The 22828-nt window shown below is 47.3% G+C and overlaps 1 protein-coding gene across 2 annotated transcripts in view; it reads right to left on the minus strand.

Moving 5' to 3' along the window:
• The window catches only part of DOK4 (docking protein 4), a 62597-nt gene that overhangs the window by 20128 nt on the left and 19641 nt on the right, over window positions 1–22828 (minus strand). The window contains exons 2-3 of one of the 2 annotated variants that reach the window (XM_060254295.1): window positions 17811–18124; window positions 770–877 (exon numbers count right to left, since the gene is read on the minus strand). In XM_060254295.1, coding sequence (XP_060110278.1) covers window positions 770–877; window positions 17811–17876 — 174 coding nt within the window. In that variant the 5' untranslated portion in view covers window positions 17877–18124. Of the gene's footprint in view, window positions 1–769; window positions 878–17810; window positions 18187–22828 lie in introns of those variants that run through there. The other variant, XM_060254296.1, reaches the window with a different exon arrangement.

The raw sequence follows: 22828 nt of genomic DNA on the forward strand, positions 1-22828 counted from the left end.
TATAAATCCAGTGTCGTCTACTTCTTTTAAAGAAGCAGCTGCTTTATACTAAGTTAGACCACTGGCCAATCAGGGTCAGCACTGTCTACTCTGACTGGCAGCAGCTCTTGAGGATGGATCTCTGGTAGAGGTTCCTACATCATCTCTTACTTGACTGTATTCATTGGGGATGTCAGGAGTTGAACCTGGGACCTTCTGCATCCCAAGCAAATGCTCTACCACTGAGCCATGGCCCCAACAACCTTGACTCCCTCTACAGAAGGCCGTGTTCTTTCTTCACAAGCCTAAAAGCAAGTGTCTTTGTGCACAGATTAGTGGAGGAGACTCTTTGCGCTAAAAGCAACTTAGGTGCAAGGGGGAGTCAGGACTTGGAAGGCCAGGTGAGAAGAGATGACCAGTAAAAGGCTCAGAAAGAGAGGCCACTGTTTCCAACATAAACATGCTATTTTTTGCCACTGGGGCTCCCTTGGGCAGTGTTTTTCCTGCATGAAGTGTCACACGGACCCCAACAGTGCCCTGGAGAGGCATTTAACGATAATGAGAACGCCGTCAAAGTAGAAAACACTGCCGAACATCGCTGAACTAGGCCAACTGCAAGTCAGCTGCGTGTAGGAGGTTGCCCACTCCTGCTTCTCCCTAAAGAGACCCCTCGCTGCGAAGGAGGTGAGCATACAATACTAGCTGGGGGGGGAAACTGGGACAGCTTCCTCCATTACAATCCCTCCAGGCCAAGGACCGAAGAGTTATGACATTCAGAATAGAGACTTACCTTTGGGCAGCCACGTAAACACACCGACTTCTCATCCGGATACTTCTCCAACCGCTGGGGGCCTTTGCTGGAAGATTTCCGAAACACCAGCCAGCAACGACGGTAAATCTGATTTGGGGGGTGGGGGGCAGAAAGGAAAGTGCATTTACATGAAGGAAATGCAAAGGCTGTAAAAATTAAGGGTGATCACCCAAAAGAATAATAATATCCACTGGCCTGAATAAGATCTTTGCAACCCCACCCTCTTGATTTTTTTAATGCGTCTCCCTCTTTCAGTGAGGAACTATCATGTCCTCCTATTTAAGATGGTGATCCTGTGTGTATTCACACAATCACAAACTCCAAGATAAAAAGGGGTTAAAGAAGAACCCACAATTTTGTTGACACTGTCATTTCACTACATTTGCTACATGAACAACCTGGGAAAATCAGAAGCTGCTATGAGTTCAAAGGTGTCCTAGGGTAACTGAGCAAGTGAATAGACCCAGACGCAGGCATACTGTCAGCATCATTACCGTACTTCAAAATGTTCCATGAGCTTTTGTCCTTATGACAGCTCTATATGGTAGGTTAGAACTGTCAGCCCCATATTGCACATGGGAGGGAGGGGGCAGAAAGAAGGACAACTTGCCGCACTATGGGAGAGGGGTGATTTAAACCAGTTCACAACTCACAACAGGCTTAGAGTGGAGTAACTCTGCATAGGATTGTGCCTCCTGTTAGACAGTATACTATTCTATGCTAGTCCTCATTGAACTCACACATCACTTTAAGCAACCTCAATGATCGCAAGAAGATCACAACCAAACAGTCTTTTTTTAGTAGATTCATCCCGCCATGACTAAATAGTAATTACCTTTATATACCCCACCTTTTGGCCACGAAACTTACTTTGTCCTCAATTAAATGCTTACAACCACCCTGTATGGCAAATCAGATTGTCCAAGATCAGCATGCTTCATGGCTGAGCAAAGATCCCCTCCAATGAAAATCTCAGATTCCATGATCACAACCACTAACATATGCTAGGGGTCCCCAATTTTTGGGAGGCAGCCAGCCCAGCATCCTCCTAGGATGGAAAGTTGCAGTTTCCAAATGGGATCTTCTAATATACCTATTTCCTGCTCCTATGAACCTATCCGATCACTATAGTCATCTTTGGGTGGCCATGCCATCTGAGGCTAGGAGGGCTGAAACCCAAGAAATGGCCTTCTCTGTTGTGGCTCCAAAACTCTGGAACTCCTTCTTCAGGGAGATTTATTTGTCTTCCATCAGAGAGTGAAGACTTTTTTGTTTCTTCTAACATTGTCTCATCCCTTGCTGGGACTATGTTGCACATGGGGTCACCGTGAGTCAGGTGTAATTCAACCGCACTTCCTTCTTTTTCTCTCTCGTAAGAACATAAGAAAAGCCATGTTGGATCAGACCAATGGCCCATCCAGTTCAACACTCTGTGGCCAAAACCCAGGGGCCACATTAGGAGGTTTGCCAGAAGGGCCAGAACTCCAGAAGCTCTCCCAACTGTTGCCCTCCAAGCAACAAGAATACACAGCATCACTGCCCCAGACAGAGAGTTCCATCTATACCTTGTGGCTAATAGCCACTGATAGACCTCTGCTCCATATGTTTATCCAATCCCCTCTCGGAGCTGTCTATGCCTGTAGCTGCCACCACTTCCTGCAGCAGCGAATTCCACGTGTTAATTATTCTTTGGGTGAAGAAGTATTTCCTTTTATCTGTTCTAAGCCTACTGCTCAATAATTTCACTGAGTGCCCACAAATTCTTGTATTGTGAGAAAAGGAGGAAAGTACTTTTTTCTCTACCTTCTCTGTCCCAATAGGGAGCCACTGAAGCTTACATTATTCTCCTCTCCTCCATTTTATCCCCACAACAATCCTGCGAGGTAAGTTAGGCTGACATTGGGTGACTCGCCCAAGGTCATCCTGCAAGTTTCTGTGGCAGAGTGAGGAGTTTGAGCCTGGCTCTCCCAGATCTTAGTATGGCATTCTAACTTCTACACCACACTGACTCTCCCATATTAAGGAACCAGGGATCCTTGTCTCGCCACACAGAACAGCCTCTTAACACCAAATTTAAAATGTCCTGGCAAAACAGAAGTGCAAAGTTGGCGCTGAATTGCACAGGGGGACCAGCCTAAGCAGAACCCCTTTTTTCTGCAGAGGAAGACACTGTCTTAAGAACATAAGAACATGAGAGAAGCCATGTTGGATCAGGCCGATGGCCCATCCAGTTCAACACTCTGTGTCACACAGTGGACGAACCTCAGATGCCATTGGTGGAGCACCAGACCTCACAAGAGAGCTCCATGCAGAAACATGTGCCGAAGTGCCAGAAAAACATCCCTCCCTCTTTACTTTCTACCTAGAGCCATCTCTCCTCCACTGGGAGGAATGTTATCCATTGATTCCCCAGTAGAACAACACTGTTGACTCTGCGCTAGTTAATTAGATATTGCGGAGCTGGTTACAGACTTCGACAGATGAAGGTTAGGAGGACTCGCTGGAACTGACAATCTCTTGATTATTCCTCTCTCTGCCTTGAATTTAATTAAAAGGTTAAGGGTTTTTTTTCAAAGCAAAAGAGGAGGAAAGGATAGAGCTGATGTGATCACCAACAGAATGAAAAGCACATTTCCTCTGCTTGTGCTTTAAATGATACCTATGCAAGACTTATTTTGGCTCACATTTTCTAGGAGAGTTGGCATTCTCTGGATCTAGTCACCAGACTTCAAGAGTGCAGGCTCAGGAGCACCTAAATCTGTTTGTTTCAATTTTCCTTCCCCTTCCTAAGAAGGTGCATAAATATACTGTTATTCAAGAGACTTTCCTGCTATCAATCGTAGCTCGCAAAAACCAGCACAGTCTGGTGCTGCAACGATCAAAACTTGCATTAAACAATAATCAAAACTGCTTTGAAGTAAAAAAATAAATAAATCCCTAACAAGGGATGTTTGGGATTTCTACGCTTTGTTTAAGCTCATGGTTCTTCAGAAATATCAGAATGCTTATAAACTAGAGAATGCCTGGAAAAATATGATCATTCAGATGTAATTCTATGCAATTCTCTATTCAATATGTATTTAATACATTGATCACCTTGCTCTATGTACCAAGTTTCAAGTTTAATTAAAAACAAATAAAATTATTAACTGTTTATAACAAAAAAAATCCTATTTGCAAAATCTACTATAAATAACCAGGTAGGCATAGTTATTAGGAGTTATGGACTAGGACAGGGGATAAAAAGGTAAAGGTAGTCCCCTGTGCAAGCACCAGGTTGTTGCCAAACCATGGGGCGACACCACATCATGAGGTTTTCTGGGCAGACTTTTTATGGGGTGTTTTGCCATTGCCTTTCCCAGTCATCTACACTATACCCCCAGCAAGCTGGGTACTCATTTTACCGACTTTGGAAGGATGGAAGGCTGAGTCAGCTTTGAGCTGGCTACCTGAACCTAGCTTCTGCCGGGATTGAACTCAGGTTCTGAGCAGAGCTTGGACTGCAGTACTGCAGCTTACCACTCTGCGCCACAGAGCTCATAGGGTAGGGGATATTCAGGTTTAAATCTCTACTCTGGCATGGCCATTTGCTAGGTGGCATTAGGCCACTCACACCCAGTCTAACCTACCTCACAAGGTTGTTGTTGACTGAGGGGGTGACATGATAGAGGTTTACAAGATTATGCATCGGATAGAGAAGGTAGAGAAATTAGTACTTTTCTCCCTTTCTCACAATATGAGAACTTGTGGACATTCAATGAAATTGCTGAGCCGTCAGGTTAGAACTGATAAAAGGAAGCACTCCTTCACCCAAAGGGTGATTAACACATGGAATTCACTGCCACAGGAGGTGGCGGCTGCTGCAAGCATAGCCAGCTTCAAGAGGGGATTGGATAAACATATGGAGCAGAGGTTCATCAGTGGCTATTAGCACAGCTTATTGTTGGAACTCTCTGTCTGGGGCAGTGATGCTCTGTATCCTTGATGCTTGGGGGGGGCACAGTGGGAGGGCTTCTAGTGTCTTGGTCCAACTGATGGACCTCCTGATGGTGCCTGGTTTTTTTGGCCACTGTGTGACACAGAGTGATGATAGGCCATTGGCCTGATCCAACATGGTTTCTCTTATGTTCTTATGTTGTGACAACAGATGACAGGGGAACCATGTCAAGCTGCTTTGTGGAGAAAGGTGGGATATAAAGAAAGTACAATTAAAATAAATAGGGTAGACTTGGCTCCTGAAGAAGATCCATACAAGTGCCCTCCTGATCTCCTCAGGGAGTCTGTTCCAGAGATACACTGCTCTCCACTCTGTTTTATTTACACAGTATGCCAATGAAGTAGTCTAGAAAAAATGACTGGCACAAAGTCATGCTGAGAGTTTCATGAGGATTTAAACCTGGGTCTTCAATTCAAAACGCTAATTTTGTTCCGGTAGCAAAAATACAACTTTCAAAAAGCTTTTGGTTACTCTAAATGTTTTCACTGTCTACCTGCGTGTTCTGATTTAAAAATCACTCTCCAATTTGCCAGCCGTCCATGCTACCAATTGGTCTAATTCAAAACACTAACTACTAAAATGTAAACAGCTGTTCCATCCCCTTTGCCAACAAGGGTCACTCCAATGCAGAAGTTATAGGAAGGGCAGCCCTATGACCAAGCAAACTAAAGGTTTGCCCTGTAGTATTCACAGTGGAGGGAAGGCAGCATGGTATAGCCCAATCTCATCAGATCTCAGAAGCTAAGCAGGGCTGGTACTTGGATGGGAGACCACCAAGGAAGTTTCTGCAGAGGAAGACACTGGCAAACCACCTCAAACTTTTCACTTGCCTTGAAAGCCCTTTGCTGGGGTCACCATTAATGCTAAATGTAGAGCGCAAGAGGGATTCAGGCACCAGAAAACTGAAGGGGAGATTGTACAGAGTTGTCCTCTATGAGAGAACTTCTGCCCCAAGCATAGAAAGAAGCTTGAGATATTTTGTGAGGTATGCACAGGGACAGGAGGTCTGCTCCAGGCCACCCAGAAAGCTTCATAGTTAACTAGAGTTTCAAAATTTGGCTTCCCACATCCAAACCAATGTTCTCTCCATATGGCGTGTCAACGTCAAGGAGGAATTCCAAGTCCTTTCTGGGTGGGCTCGAATCGCTGTCTTGACTGCCACATGGTTAACACCCCCTCCTTCTTGACGTAACAATTATAAGAGAGTCCAAGTCAGCAACCTGTTTAGGATTAGTGTGCTCCAAATCTCAGGGTCAGATGGGAAAAGCTCAAGGGGTTCTCCCTATTGTGTTCCCAATCACAATATCATGTCTGAAGACCCAGACACAGAATGCTCACCTCAAAGAGAAGTAAGCCTCTTGTGCCTCTGCTTCCAAGAGCAATCCTCATCTAAGCAAGGGGAAATTCACAGTCAGAGGATATAGTGATATCAACAAGCACAGATGACTTTAGATGAATTCATGGAGGATAGGTCTACCAGTGGCTTCTAGCCACGGTGACTAAAGGGATCAAGCCCTTTGTATAACAGTGTGAGGGAGCAATGTCAGGAAAAGGCCTTGGCCTCTGTGCCCTGTTTATTTGGCCCTCCAGGACAACTAGTTGGCTGTGTGAGACGGGGTGCTGGACCAGATGAACTGCTGGTTTGGTCCTTCAGATTAATCTACCCTGTAGAATTCGCAGTGGGGGGAAGGCAGCATGATAAGAACATAAGAGAAGCCATGTTGGATCAGGCCAATGGCCCATCCAGTCCAACACTCTGTGTCATACAGTGTCCCAAAAACCCCAGGTGCCATCAGGAGGTCCATCAGTGGGGCCAGGACACTAGAAGTCTTCACACTGTTGTCCCCCCAAGCACCAAGAATACAGAGCATCACTTGCCCCACACAGAGTTCCAACAATACGCTGTGGCTAATAGCCACTGATGGACCTCTGCTCCATATGTTTACCCAATCTCATCAGATCTCAGAAGCTAAGCAGACCACCTTCTTACGACAAGGAGAGATATTTGCTAAGGAAATACGAGGAAGTCAGTAGTGGTGACAGGGCTCCAGTTTTGTGAGACACTCAACTGGAAGTTAGTGCAAATTATATAGCTAATGTAGTGCAATGATTAGAGTCTTATTGGACTTGGATCTGGATTCTAATCCCCACTCTGTCATGAAGCTCCCCTTGGACCAGTCTTACAAACTTACTCTCCCCTCTCTCCAACCCCATACATGCCAACTCAAACTCCTTGGAAGAAAGGAAGGATAAAAATGTGACAGATGGATGGGAAGTCCAGGCTGGAAACCAGTGGAGACAGAAAGGAAGCCAGCAAAACTTGCAGAGGAACTGAGAGAGCCCTGGAAAATCCCTCCCAAGAGAAAAGCTGGGGATCCAAGCTCTCTTGGAACACCAGACCTTGCCTTTGCCATAAAAGGGGAGATGCTGGGAGGCCGCAAAGGATGCTGACAGGATCCAGCAGGCACACGGGGTGGGCTTGAGGCTCTCTTGCAAAAAGGATCATGGATCTGTAATTCATTTGTCCCTCTGATAAGTCTTTATCAAAACCCACGGAACCAAAAGGGTACAGCAGCCTTGGTTTGGCCCTCCAAACTCACAGAACCACAGCCAGGTGGGGTTAGAAAAACTTAGGGGCGGGCCTGCACTGCAGGTCTGAGCAAAGAGGGTGTGAACTGTCTCCTATGATAGTTCCAGCCATGAATTAAATGCTTTTAATAGTTTGTGCTCAATGCTGCTTGTGAAACACAAGGGTGAGACTGGTGTGAAGAGACTCCTGTGAACACACACATGAAGCGGCCTTATACTGACTCAGACCATCAATCCAGCAAGGTCAATCCAGCAGCTCTCCAAAACTGCAAGCTGAAAGCTTTCACATCACCTACTACCTTTTAACCAGAGATGCTGGGGACTGAACCTGGGACCTTCTGCATGCCAAGCAGATTATTGAGCCATGGATCATCCTAACCTTCTGAGGCTGTGATTTTGGAGTGGAAGAGGAGGAGGCGGCCTCTCAAAATCAAACACCAGTTGCTGTTTTCCCTGCTGGAGGAAAGCATGAAGAGGAGAAAACTCTGGTGGATAAAAGAATGAGGCAGGAAAGATTTAACCATCTCTTATCCCCTCCATCCTAACAGCAGCCTCCAGTGCTGCCAGTCAGGTGTTTTCAAAGCAGACAAGGCAAACCACTGGCCTGATCTTACATTCACTTTTGGTCCCTGGAAGGCTGGTATCTTTCCCCTCCTCCCCAAGCCTGCAGAGAGCTGGCATTTCAAAATGGCTCCAATGCTCTGGAATTCAGAATATTTTCCAGCCACGGATTACATGCTTTTAATAGTTTGTGTTCAACATTGCTTGTGAAATACAGGAGGGGGGGGGGAACCAAGTCAAAATGAAAAACTATCACAATGAACTAGATCCAAAAGGATAATGTTTTTCCGGTGCCCAGGTCAGTGGATAGCCAATGTCAAAAAATTCATCTGGGGCCGAGGAATGGAGCACAGCGATAAATGGAAAGGTTATCTCCTGTGCCACACAAAGGAAATGGACTTAGCAGTAAGAGTATTTTCATGCAGCTCTGTAGAACTGCCCCACCAGAACTGAGAATCAGTAAAATCTTCTCTGGGTTAGATCTGAGTCACCCAGAGGTGGCTCCTTACAGACCTGAAGCACCAGTCAAGACAGGACTGGGATGTCCAATTCACAAACCGCCAAGATTAGTCAATCAATCAATCAATCAATCAATCAATCAATCAATCAATTTTTATTACAGTCCAAGGACCAGCCAGTTTGAAGCAAGTAGAAAGCAGGTTTGTAAATGTACATGAAAATAAGTTCTAAGTCAATTACATTCCCTTAATCAGACACTTCCTTTTCCTAAGAGGTAATATACAGAATTTTGCTACTGCACGTGTTACCTGTTTCTGGCTATCTCTTAACAAGAACATCTGCAATATTTCAGGCCTGAAGTCAAAACAGTTTTGCAAAGGTTTAAATTTAGAGAGTAATGGAATAAGTATTCTGAGAATCCTATAAGAATCTTGTCTAAAGGCAAACCTAGTCGTTCTATGACACGCTGCCCTACTGCCACCCCCTTTGCATCTCCTTTTGTTTGACACAGTGCATTGCATGATGCCATCATTCTCTATGACACCATAGTTCCCTCCAACAGATGACGTGAAGTGGCAGGCTGGTGCTTTTTAAAATTAAAGCTCAGGTTCTTGGGGAGCCACGCTGTGCTTCCTCTGCTGCATTTTGCAATTATCGGAAGCTCTGCAGAATCACAGCCTGAACATCCTCCCCCCCCCCTCACCCCCCCCCCCGCCGCTCCAAATCTCCCGAGGGGCGACACAAGAACAGCACAGTGTTTAAACGGGCCCTTAGCCAGAGGCGCATCCAAGCTGCATCCTGAGGCAATTAATCCCACAAGTTAATTACGCATAGCCTCGCATTGATTGCCTGGATTCCTGAGGAAAGATTTCTTCCCCCCCCCACACACAACCCCACACACACACCATGTGTAGTTTTTTCCAAAGTGGCAAGCTTAGCAACTGCTCAGAAGCGATGGTGAAGGATGGTGTCTCCTCAAAAATGTATCAAGGTGATGGTGGTTACGGCAGGGGACCGATCTGGTCGCAATACAATGGCAACTTTTGTAGAAGGAAATCCTGTGCGAAATGGCCATGTTCGCCGGACAGCCCTGGACGCTGGAAACCAACACTTGACGGATTTTGCAGACACATAACGAGCCCCCTGGGAGTGCACTGTCTGTTTGGCACGTAGCATGGCTTCCTGCGAGCGCACTCCTCATGGCCCACCTCCGGCACATCTCCGGTTGCTTTCAAAGGGTCTGCTCTTAAAAAGAAAACATCTCCATCGGGCTGTCTGAGGAAGCAAGCCCCAGCCACAGACTTCAAAGCCCTCAACACCTGCCACCTGCGAAGTCCTGAGGTACACCAGCCAAGCCTCCCGCAGAGGGACGACAAAGGTGGGAAACGGCTGATGTGAGGGGGGTGGGATGGGTACAGCAAACATCAGAGCATTGATATATTCTTATCTCCCTTTCCTACCCCGCCCCCCACTTTCAAATGCAAGAACCTGGAATTCCATCTCTGGAGCAGCTTAAAGTCTGGGGGTTTATCTAACAACCAACATGAATTGTATTGCGGCTTTCCCAGCATCACTCAACTGAAGGCACCTAGCAGAACTCACCTTTACAAGCTGCTCCACCAGTTGGTACAGCTCTGAGTACTGGAAAGAAAGAGGGAAACACTTGAGTGTTTCCTCTAGCATCATTCTCCAGAGCCGAAACAGCTGCAGGGTGGGTGGGTGGGTGGGGCCCCTGTTTGCCTCTTCTTTAGTTCCATGGGTCCCAAGATCACATGATCCCAGAGCTCCATCAGCTCTTATCATCTGCAGAAACGTTCCCAAGTGGAACTACAGCTCCTATAGCCAATTCACTTTAAATGCACTTTCCAACTGGATTTTGTAAGTTCACACAGTAAAAACCAGTCGGAAAGTGCACTGAAAATTGATTGAAAGTGCATTACTTAGTGCATGGGATCACTATGAGTAAGTGATTCAAGTGAGTAAGAGTGCTATGAGTAAGTGATTCAAGCAAGCAAGTCAAATTACAAATACAGGATTGATCTGGAGGCTTATGTATGGGCTTCCGCTGACTGTTTACCTAGGCACCAACTAAGAGAGCCAGCATAGTGCAGTGGTTAGACTGCTGGACTAAGAGAGACTACGTTTGAATCCCCTACTCTGCCATGGAAGCCTGCTAAGTGACATTGGGACAAACACAAATTCTCAGCCTAATCTACCCCGCAGGGATGTTGTGAGGGTAAAATGGAAGGGGAGAATGCTGAAAGCCACTTTGAGTCCCCACTGGGGAGAAATGTGGGGCATAAATGAAGTAAATAAATACTAACCACCACATTTTCCCTTTTTAGAGGACCTATGTGTTTCATCTGGTATTAGAGAGACATTTAATCAACTTCCAGTTTTTATATTTTCAGTTGAAGCCGTGTCCTCTTTTCCCTTCCTTCTTTTTTCCAGAAGGCAAAAGGATACCTGCTCCATCCAGTACCATTTTGTCCACACAAACCTGCTTGGCATTCTACACAGAATGTAGACAAGAGGTCTTAAACCACGGCCTGAAGCATCATTTTTCCCCTACTTCCTTTTATTTTTTTTTAAACATATGACTTGATTAAGAGATTTGCAGAACTCAAAATCATACATACTGTTTTCTGTTACTGTGGTCTTAATAAAAGGTAGGAGACAGTTTTTTCTTCTGACCCACCTCTGTCTAATCCATGGGATCCCCAACAATTTTGAACCTGTGGGCAATCTTTCAAATTCTGACACAGGAAGGCGGGCACATCAATAGAATGGCTGCCCCAGGAGGTGGAACCAACCACAAAATGCCTGCCAGAAGAGGCAGAGACAAACACAGAATGTCAGGGAGCGAAGTCATGTGTACCTCTAATAGCAATTCTTCAATATTTCTGGCAATAGCTCTGTTTAACTGGAGGCCTTTTAATCTGAACAGCCAATCAGAAGCCCTGCTTGGGCACAAGCCCCACCTGGCTTCCTTCACTTTCTAAAAACACTTGGCATCACAATAAAAGGTGTTGGGGACCCCTGGTGTAATCTCTTTCTTTTGACTGAGGGCAGACAGTGGGCTTAGTCAGGTTCAGAAGCTACCATCCAGCGCATTTTTGAAACGTTTTGCATAGCCTTTTCAGACTTATTGCCCGGTATCTGTCCCAACTTGCTGCTTTCTACAGCAGATCATGTGTGACACTGTCCTCGAAACAAGTCATTGCTAAATGGGGCACCCTTGCTTGCCCAGAGCACTGTGGAAAGGAGACAGGTCATGCTGGGATGGAGGAACCACTCCCTTGTAGGTGGTCAGTTCCATGACTAGACACTACAGAGAAAGAAAAGGAGTAGGATGGAACACAGCCTAAACACCTGGTTAAAAATTGAAAGCTGTGGCTGGCCATGTGACTCATTACAGGCGAAGAATGCATCTGTTCTGTCCCTTGGCATCTCCATGATATATGCTTTGAATTTTGAATGGAAGGGAGAGAGGAAAACCAGTTCCAGCTGAAACCAAAACGCCCAGCCAGGATTACAAAGGTGTGATCTGGCCGCAGTGATCTGTTCTATGATGGCATCCAAGTTAGATTACTTTAAGTGCTTTATGCAGAGCTGGGTTTGAATCTGTTTCTCGGCTGTTGAAGGAGATTCAGATATTTTGCTTGCATATCTATTACAGGGAAATGGCAGGTTTCCAGATAATCTTTTTGTCGCTGGAAAAACGAAACGTTTCCCCCTCTGCTACTGCTTTTGTTACTGCTCAGAGGGTTACATGTAACGTGGTTGCATGAATGCCTCTGCTTCACACAAGGGGATGTTACTGATGATTAATGGAAGTACTTAGGGCCAAACTGTTTGCAATGTAAGGGGATCCAAGTCCACATGTCCTGAAGTGTCATTTAGCACCTGCTGAAGGGGAGGGGTCCGCAGATCATCAACAGAACATCTGCTTTGGATGCAGAAGGTCCCAGGTTCAGCCCTAGCACCTCCACTTAAATAGGTAAGCAGCAGGTGAATCAAAACACCCTGAAGTGCCAGTGAGCAGACAATACTGACTGAAACAAGTCAATGGCCAGACTCAGTATCTACTTTAAAGGCTCAGTGACAGAGCATCTGTTTTGGATGCAGAAAGCCCCTGGTTCAACCCTAGGTTGGCAATTAGGCTTTTAGTGTTGTGGCCCCACAGATGGACCTCCTGATGGCACCTGGGGTTTTTGGCCATTGTGTGACAGAGTGTTGGACTGGATGGGCCATTGACTTGATCCAACCTGGCTTCTCTTATGTTATGTTCTTGTGGCACCTTCAGTTACGGCAATCATGTAGGACATGCTCTAAAAGATTTCAGCCCAAGACTCAGGAAAGTCATTGCCAGTTCAAGTAAATACTGACCACAACAGTCCAACTCAGTACAAGCAGGGGTGGAATTCTACCAGGAGCTCCTTTGCATATTAGGCCACACACCCCTGATGTAGCAAATCCTCCAAGAGCTTACAAGGCTCTTTTTTGTAAGCTCTTGGAGGATTGGCTACATCAGGGGTGTGTGGCTTAATATGCAAAGGAGCTCCTGCTAGAATTCCACCCTTGAGTACAAGTCAGCTTCGTGTGTGTTTAAACATGGGAAGGACCCTCAGGGCTTTTTTTGTAGCAGGAACTCCTTTGCATATTAGACTGCACCCCCCTGATGTAGCCAGTCCTCCAAGAGCTTCTTCTTACAGAGCCTACTGTAAGCTTTTGGAGGGCAGGCTACATCGGGGGTGTAGCCTAATATGCAAAGGAGTTCCTGCTACAAAAAAAGTATTGGGAAAAGGTATGGATTAGGGATTCAGTGCTGTGGAAGAAAGCATTAATGTTCCCCCATGCTACTTCCCTGATGGCCCCTCTGGGTTGAATGTAAAATTCATAAGGGGAAGGTGGGGAAGGTAATTTTTGTTTCCGTTTCATCAGCTGAGAACTCTCTTCACATGGAAAGGAAAGAGGACAACATGGAAGGGAGAGGGGACTCTTGCCCTTTAAAAGATTTTTTTCTTTGACGGCAGTAAGAAAACTGGCAAAGGATGATTACACCACCCCCACCAGCCCTTGCTGCAATCCCTACCATCTTGTGTAACACCCCTCCCCTTTAATTCTAGGTTCTACATTCCCCGTCCACAGAACACATATACCGAGCTTAACACAGAGAACTGAAGACAGCAGAGGCAGAGAGAATCCTCATTCTTCTCCGCTGCAGTCAACACGCTTCAGGTTCCCCAGAAGAAAGAGCTTCCATTTACATTTCCTTGATTGAGAGCAGAGCCCTGGGGGGGCACAAAGGCCACTGAAATACAGCAGGGCCTGGAGAATTTGTGCAGGGAGGCTGCTGTTTTGGCAACAGTGCCCAAGGCTACACCGCTGCTCTCAGCGGGTTCTCAGGAGGAAAAACTTCCCAGCCCAGCTGGGCTGTGATGGAAAAAATTGCACTCCAATGCCAAACGCATCTTACAGTCGCTTCAAGCTTGTACATAAACAACAACAACGACGAAATGGCCAAGTTGGCACATTTTAGGTCAAGGGTGAGCAACAAAATGTTATCCATGTAGGATTCGTGCAAGCCCACAGACATTCCAGCTTCTCCAGCAGCAGTACAGCAAGCCTTGCTAAGGCAAGTAAGCACCAATATTTGAAGGACAGGGAGGAGAACCAAACCCACATGTGCAAAAGAAATGATCCAGCATTTCTTACAGGGACAGGACTGTACACACAACATTCACACAGTACTTCTTCCTACTTGTGACTCTCCACAGATGTGTGTTCACACCAGTGGTGAAAATGAGCTGGCCAGAGCCAGTGTGAAATACCAATACAATGTGGCTGATGTGGTACCTCCCATCCAAGCCCAGCCCCTGCAAGGTAGATGATACCAGCAAAAAAAATGCACTTTGCTTTCACTCCTGGCTCACGCACAGAAAAGGCCACTGCCAGCTGGCAGCAGTTTCCTTGAAGATCTGTCACTTTCAAGCCGTCACAATCACAGAAATTGTCGCCAACTAATAATATCCACAGAACTGCGCATGTGCCAGACCTTCAGACGGCAACCTGACTGAGGGGTATAAAGCAGGGCTTCACTGCTGCTTGATTCTGGCCAAGGAAGGGAACTGCAGGGAAATCACCCACACCAGCCCAGGAAGACACCTATAGGCCAAAGCAGATCAGCTGGTACTCCGTGACCCCCTAGCAAGGCTTCTGGATCAGGTTTGCCTGGTGAGATAAGCAACTAGGAGTGGTCTGCTCTTATGAACTCTGGATCACGGTCATCTTTGCCTCACCTAGTCCTGCCCTCAATTTAAAGGAACTTTTAAAGCAATAGGTTGCAGTTGTTATAATGTCAGGCTATAACAAAGGAGACCAGAGTTCAGATTTGCGCGACCAACAAAAATCCCTAGCCCAAACTACCCCTTGAGATATTTATAAGCATAAAATGGGTAATGGGAAGATATACTGCCATGAGTTACTTGGAGAAAAGGCACAGCAAAACAAGATACAAAATTAATAAATAATCATACAGGTTCCCACATTACCTTCACCTATGGGTGCATTCATGAATAGACCGGTGGGGGGTGGGGGAGACATGAATTTGTAACCTAGCCCCTGACTCCAGTATGATCTTCTGCACTCTCCTCTCAAGGTATACTACAGCTATCAACCAGTTGTTTGATTTCACAAAATTGCACCTCCCTGGTGTCATTCTGGAAAATTTTGAGGTAATTCATAAACAACAATAACCAGTAAGATAATCTTTTTGTCACTGCAAGATGGTCATTGGGAAGCAAGAGGCCTCTGAGGGGTGTGAGTGGGGTTGATAAGCCCCAAGTGAGGCTTACAGATCTCCCAGAATTACAGCTGATTCCCAGACAACAAAAACTTGGCATCATATCCTGATGGACCCAAACCACACCCTCCTCAGACTCTTTCCCCAAATTTCCAGAAATTTCCCAACCCAGACTGGGCAACCCTAGGCAGGGGCCTCTCACTGTTGGGCAGTACAAGATGGCGGTGGCCTTACTTCTGAAGGAAAGCACCTCACAATCAGCTAACGTTGGGGGTAAGGGGCGAGCAGACTCCAAGCCTGCCTGACATTCACAACAGAGGTTGTGAAGGAACTGAAAGGGGAAAAAAGGAAAGGTCCCCTGTGCAAGCACCAGTCGTTTCCGACTCTGGGGTGACATTGCTTTCATGTTTTCACGGCAGACTTTTTACAGGGTGGTTTGCCATTGCCTTCCCCCCAGCAAGCTGGGTCCTCATTTTACCGACCTTGGAACTGAGCCTTACATCAAGTTGGCCAGAGCCTTTGGAATACCTTCTTGGTATCTCAACATGGGAGGAATTTGCTTGAATGAGCCATCTAGAGTTGCTGATTCTGAAGTATGCCCAGTCTCTGCTGGTAGCCTACTTTGGACTTAGCCAAGTTATTTGGGGGTAGAAATCATGTGGATAGCCCTGTCTTTGGGCAAGGAAATTTAGGTACATGGTTGGACCACTGACTGTCCCCCTGGCCTATTTGAACAGTGCCTTAGAAGTCTACACTGAGGCCAATCACATCACCTGGGGGTGGGGAACCCCACAGAGCAGAACTGTTTCCCCAGAACTGGACACATCTGTGCCCTGGGCCCAGAGCTGAGGCCTTGCATCATGACCTCAGGTCACTAGAACAAAGATTTGGACTACAAAACAAATGGCTTATCAGACAATCTCCCCCCACCTTCTCATTTGGTGGACACACAAAGGGGGGTGGGGGAAACTGACACAGCAACGGTAGAAGAGGGCACAGCAGGTTTTAAAAGCCTTTGTGAGATCAGAAAAGTTTGCCCACACCAGCCAAGATTTCATAGACAATGACCCCAGGATACCACTTGGGAAGAATGAGCGATTATCTTACCATTCTTTGCAACAGGAGCATACTACATTACTATAGCATGCTACACAGTAACACAACACTAAGCAGCCCAGTGTTCCCCGAGGCATGGGGCAGGTGAAAACGATTAACCCCCATCATAACTCCCAAGTGGCAAGATATTGACCTGATGGACGTGAGAGGCTGGATGACCCAAAATCAGGAGCCATTTTGCAGCTTGCCCCGGCTAGGCTGCCCGACGGTGGGGACTGAATGCCAAGGTTTTCAATCCAAAAGCTTTAGCTCTTTGACAACCCATGCCCAGCCTTCAAAGGGTCCTGCCTATGACCCAACACTACAAAGACTTCCCATTGTACAGAAGATGAACTGAACACATGAAAACACATTTCAGGCCATTTTCGATACACCGAGTCTGACTTCAAAAATGTGGATCTCCTTTCTGCACAACCTAGAACACTTCAGCACAAGATTCAATAAAAAGGCACTACAGGAGCCAGGCAAGGTCTTCCTTCTAGGTGACCCTACTGCAAGCAGAGGTGTCAGAGTGGCCTGTGAGAGACACACCCTACAAGCCCAGAGCAAGTGGCAAACTCATGACTCGAATACTATTTTTCAAAACGATGTCATTGAGGGTTAGCTCTCTCCCAGCGCAGTTGTCCCAGGTCCACACCTGGCATTGGCTTCAGAACCGCCACACGGTGCCGGAGATGCTCGGCAACAACACAGCCAACATGACTCTGCAACTGAACAGTCTAGACATCTGGAGGGGAGGGAGGAGAAAATCCTCAAAAGCCATTTCCATTTCTTTGAAACGGTTGCCCAAATTCTAGCCCACCTCACACCGAAGGCTCAGAGGCAAACGCACACATGGAAGAGCTAACTAAATCCAAGACATGCAACGAAAAATACAACCAGTGGCCAAAAAAATAAATCATTCTGCCTGCCATCCAAACCGGATCTCACCCCGGCCATCCAAAACCAGGCAAGCTAAAAGATTTTGCTACACTTGTGTAAGACACCTGAGCTCCTGAAGAGTCCCCAGGGGAAGGGAGTGCCACGGAAGCAGGGTACCACCAACCTTTCAGCCAGCAAGTGGGTGAAATTCATACAATCCTAAATATCCAGGGTACATTTTTTTGAGGACCTGCATCATTATCCACAACCCACTCGGAAGGGCAGTTCTCACTGCTGACAATGAGCCCCCTCCCACGGAGGGGATGACACACACATACTTGATAGCAACAACCAACCTTGGCACCTTCGCCAGCCCCTCAATGCCCAGCATTCAGGCAGAGTCAGCGAGAAACAGAAAGTCCATTCCGAAAGGCTGCCTGGGAAATCAGGCAAGGGGGGAGAGGAAGGCTAAGAGCGATGCTCCGACTAGAATTCTTCCACACAAAAGCACCAGCTCTCGCGGGGGTTTTCCGCAGTTCCCACCTGCTCACATCTCCTCCAGAGCTGAGATACAGCAAATCTGTGGGGGGGGGAGGGAACCCCCAGACAAAGACAGCTTTGCAGGGACTTACCCCCAATTTCCTGCTCTTCATTTTCACGTATCCCTGTTTGACGATGTCGTTGAAATTAGTAGCCATGGCTCAGCCGCAGCACAGCCAGGGTCTGCTGCCACAGAGCCAAAGGCTCTCTTCTCGCCACCACCTCCTCCTCTTCCTCCTCCGCTGGGCTCTCCTACAGCCCCGATGCTGGCTCCTCTCCCCTCCTCGGCTCCTCCGTCATTCACCTGTTTTCAGACTTTCGCCTGCACACCGGTCCTCTCCCCTCCCCGTTCCCTCAGCATTGTTCTAGTTGGGAGATCGGCTGGCCGCTGCTTCCTCTTGTTCGGCTAGAAAATAAAAATGACAGATAGATTAGAGACTGTGACATCTTTCTCTGGGTCGGGTTTTTCCCTCCACCCCTTCCTCTCTCCCTCCCTCCCTCCCGCTCCCCCCCCCCCCACGCTGACTGAACCACTCAGGAGAATCCAGGGAGGCTCTTACAGTAGAAAGGGGGGGGGGAATGGAACAGTCCAACTTTTAACCCATCAGAGGCTTTACATTTGAAATGCGTAAGGAGATTCTTTCTTTAAAGGGGTAGAGCAAAGACAAGAGGATGCCCTGAAACAAAAAAGACCTGACCTTAAAAGGAAACTTGAATAAGGTATTTCACTTCGCCTATTTCTCATTCCGTTAGACCTGTCAATCCTTCTCCAGGCCTTTCAATGTGAAAAGGAGAAGGCTGGCTTCTAGGGAATGCCACAGCTTTCGAAGCTGACTGCTAAAATCCCCACTGATTTTGCTTTATCTGTTCATTCAACCCCAAGAACAAGCATCCTCGAAATCCTAGACCCAGGAGCCCACACCTTCCACCAGCCTGCTTAAGTCCGCAAGCCCCTCTTTGCCGTACAACAACAGGGTGCAGCTATTGTGTTTTGGCTGCATTGGGTTCAACCTCCTCTGTTCTTTCACCCCAGCATGCATGCCTCAGCTCAGAACCAGATTCAAATCCTTAGCCAGCCCTAAGGCCATGTAGGCAAGCCAGACTCTGGGGCTCAGCCCTCCCCTTTCTGGAGCTGTGGCTGTGTGGCTCAGGGGTAGAGCATCTGCTTTGCTGCAGCACTTGGCACCTCCAGTTCAAGAGGCCTGGCAGGAGGTAAAATAAGAGACCTCTGCTACAGACCCTACAAAGCTGCTGTCAGTCTGAGTCGACGTGGACGATACTGACTTTGAGAGACCAAGGATCTGGCTCAGTAGAAGGCTGCTTTGTCTGTTCAGGTATTCATCCAGTGATGGAAATGGAGGGGGACCACTGGATGGAATTACGTATCCTGAAGATGCTTCCCAGATGCTTTGTTTCCGTATATGTGAAATAACACATGTGCATGTACGCCCAGCTTGCTGGGGATAAAGTGTAGATGACTGGGGAAGACAATAGCAAACCACCCCGTAAAAAAAGTCTGCCAAGAAAACATCCTGATGCGGTGTCACCCCATGACCTGTGATGTGACATCACCCCATGTACCACTCTGTACTGGTAACAACTCGGTGCTTGCACAGGGGACCACCTTTACCTTTCATGTGTCATCACAACAACTCTTGGTGACAGCCTCACGGATGTCTTTCTGACTGATGCAGCTGGCCAAATTGTCCTGCTTCAGTGCCACCCAGCACCATGGAGGCCGCCTCAAAGGAAGGCAGCCAAATTTATTTGCTTCTTCATTTATACCCCATTTTTCTCCCCGATGGAGCCCCAAAGCAGCTTACTTCATTCTCCTTTCTTCCATGATGTGAGGGCAGGTTAGGCAGAGAGCATGGGACTGAGCAAGGTCACCCAGGTTGCTTCCAAGGCAGAGCGGGGATTCGAACCTGGAGGATCCCGGATCCTAATCTGACACTCTAACCACTACACCATGTTGGCTCTTCCCACTATGAGCCTCAAGCCCACCACTGCCCCAACCCCCTTACTTTCTCCAACACAAGTGCATACCTGCCGTTCCCTTTCTGGAGGGAATGTCTTTTGTTTATGACAGCATTGCTAAAGGAAAGGTCAAACCTGCCCTCTACCACCAAGTGGAGGACCCCCACTGGGACAAATTACTTGGGGGGGGGGGGGTTGCAATGTGTTTCAGGGAGCAGAACAGAGATACACATACTGCTGTGCTCTCTCATTCCCACCCCTTAATATTCAAGCTTTTCTATTGCTCAGCCTCATAACAACTAGCGTTGGGCAATAAACACTTTGCTCTGGGAATGGAGCAAAACCCACTTTCACCGCATGACTCCCTCGTTTAAAATAAAGACCCACTGAACGCAACACCCCACGTCTCAGAGCATCTCTTGGTTTCCACACTGCTGGAGCGACAGCTGAGTCAGCAGCCGCCCTTCAACCACCCGACAGGAAGCACACAACTTGCTGAATTGGCACCCCATTTCCCAGACAAGCACGTCCTTTTCGCCGTTAGGATTCCAATCTGATAAGCAACTGCAATGTGCATTCCTAAATGCAGGGCTTCGAGGTCACATATCTGGCACTCTCCTGAATTACCCAGCTTCACGGAATGTCAGAGCTTTATTGCTAAACATGACAACGGACACAGGGTGCTGGTTGTTTTTAGCAAACACGGGTAGATCTGGAGGGATTTATTTTGTCCACCATTTAGATTTACAACTTGCTGCACGCCCAGGCTGACAGTGGGAGCAATTCTGCCATTCATCCTCACCACTATAAGGGACTCTATAAGGGAGTTCGTTGTTATGCCTCTTCTTTTTTTGAATCTGTGAACAGAGGCTGAGACAGGACAACTAGCCCAAGCCCATCAAAGGAATCTGCCTAGAGGCTGATAGTCTGACTGACGTGCCCTGCCTTTTGCTGATCAGAAAATATTTTTGTTCAAATTGAACTTTAGCCATAAGCAGGGCTTCTTTTGTAGAAAAAGCCCTGCAGGAACTCATTTGCATATTAGGCCAAACCCTGACACCAAACCAGCTGGAACTGCGTTCCTCTGCGTTCCTGCGCAAAAAAAAAAAAGAGCCCTGGCCATAATGAAGTTGCTCGCTATGCTTAGGCAAGATCCAAGTGAAGAGCCATGCTGGTCTGAAGCAGTATAACAAAGTTTGAGTTCAGTGGCACCTTTAAGACCAACAAAGTTTCATTTTATGCTTAGGCATACCACCTTGCAATGTTGCCTTCCAGGAGAGGAAGAGAATAAAAATGTGGAACTGGGCTTAACCTACAGAAAACAACAGCAGCAGAGAGGCCTCATGTCCAGTCCGACTCAATAGAGCAATTCTCCAAGTGACCTAGGAGCTCAAGACCTACCTATATGACACACAGCCCTAGGATTGGGTCCAGGTCTCCCTTGAAGACTGTGAGTCAAACGTGTCCTTGTAGGTTCCCCAGCCAGGGATGACAACCTCCAGGACCTGAAGATCAACCAGAATCACAAATGATCTCCACACTACAGAGATCAGTTCACCTGGAGAAAATGGCTGCTTTGGAGGGTGGACTCTATGAAATCACATACCAGATGAGGTCCCTCCCCAAACTCCACATACCCCAGGTTCCACCCCTAAAACTCCAGGGGTTTCCCAACTAGTAGCTGGGAACCCTATTTCCCACTGAGAACTTAATTCCCAGGTGTGCGGGGCTCAATTCAGATTAGGATCGTGATGCATGGGGAAATGGTGCTTATGCCTTCCCTGCTCAGCCTGTTTCCCAACCAGAAACAGCCCTGCCAACTCTGTACTGGAAAATTCCTGGAGATTTTGAGATGGCATCTAAGAAGAGCAGGGTTTGGAAAGGGGAGGGTCTTCAGCAGTGTATACTGCCAGGGGTACTGATCTCTATAGTTGGGAGATGGGTTGTAATGCTGGGAGATCTCCACCTGGAGGTTGGCAGCCCTAGCTGGAGGAGAAAGATGAACACGTCCATGCTTCCTTATCCTAATTAGACGAACAAAAATGGAAGAGAAAGAGAGGAGCCTGAAATCTCCCTTAGCAACTGCTCTCAGCTCTCACTTACTGACACAAATCTTTTAGCAACACTGCATGCAAACAGTGCTCAACATTTAACACTTCCAACAGATACAACAGGATATACCCCAGCTAGTGCAGAGTTACAGAGCCCTAGAGCAACACCCACCCTTGATCTGGACAGCCCTTCCTCCAATGACAGGAGTTGAGAAATCCCACTCCGAACAAGGAAGGGCTACTAAGTACACCATCTCTGAATTCTGTTGAAGCACTTAGATTCCATGAGCCCAGCAACTCCCGCTGTATCTGCAGCCATAAAGATTCTTGAAAACCCCTGGCTGCTAACAGGGAAGGAAGGAAGCAGAAGCTGGGCATGTTCCAGCTGCAGCTGTTTCCCAAGGTGTAGTTCCTGGGGTCATCTGGGAGATCCTGTTAGGAGGGCAGAGGCACTGGTCTCTGTGCCATCATACCCCCCTCCCTGCTTCTTCTACCCATTTTGACGTCATTCGTTACCATCTTGGAGACTCTGAGTCTCTAACGAGGAACAGATGGGGCAACCCGTTTGGCACACCCAAGCAAGAAGAACAAAAGGCCAAGCCAGCCCTGCCAACCAGCTCCCGGCCCATTCATTTCTCTGCCCAGCACAGCCTGCCAGGGCCAGTTTGCGGCTGGTGTAGAGCAAAGGGGATAATCGGCTGGGACCAAGTAAAGAAAATTACTCACTAGCCATGGCAGCTAAGGATAGAGCTTTGTTGCATGGGAAATCTTGGCTGCACCATTATAATTTTTTTTGTCCTTTTAATCGCAGGAAAGGGCTCAGATCCTTAGCAGGGCGTTGGAGCGGAGACAGCTGCAGAAGCCTTGCAAATAAATGTACAAAAGTGACTGGCCCAATTTGTCCACAGGGAAAGGAAAATAACATAGTGACGCACAGCCAGAAATTCCAGTAACAACTAAAAGCTGTCACTGGTCACAATTTACTATGGGTGCACTTGGCGCAAGCCCTGCACGAGAAATTAAGGAGAGGCCAACAAAGACTTCGGTCATGTGTGACTCTTTTCCTGACTCGAGGCACCAGT

Source organism: Heteronotia binoei, chromosome 14 (genome assembly GCF_032191835.1).
Source record: "Heteronotia binoei isolate CCM8104 ecotype False Entrance Well chromosome 14, APGP_CSIRO_Hbin_v1, whole genome shotgun sequence".
Classification (NCBI taxonomy): domain Eukaryota; kingdom Metazoa; phylum Chordata; class Lepidosauria; order Squamata; family Gekkonidae; genus Heteronotia; species Heteronotia binoei.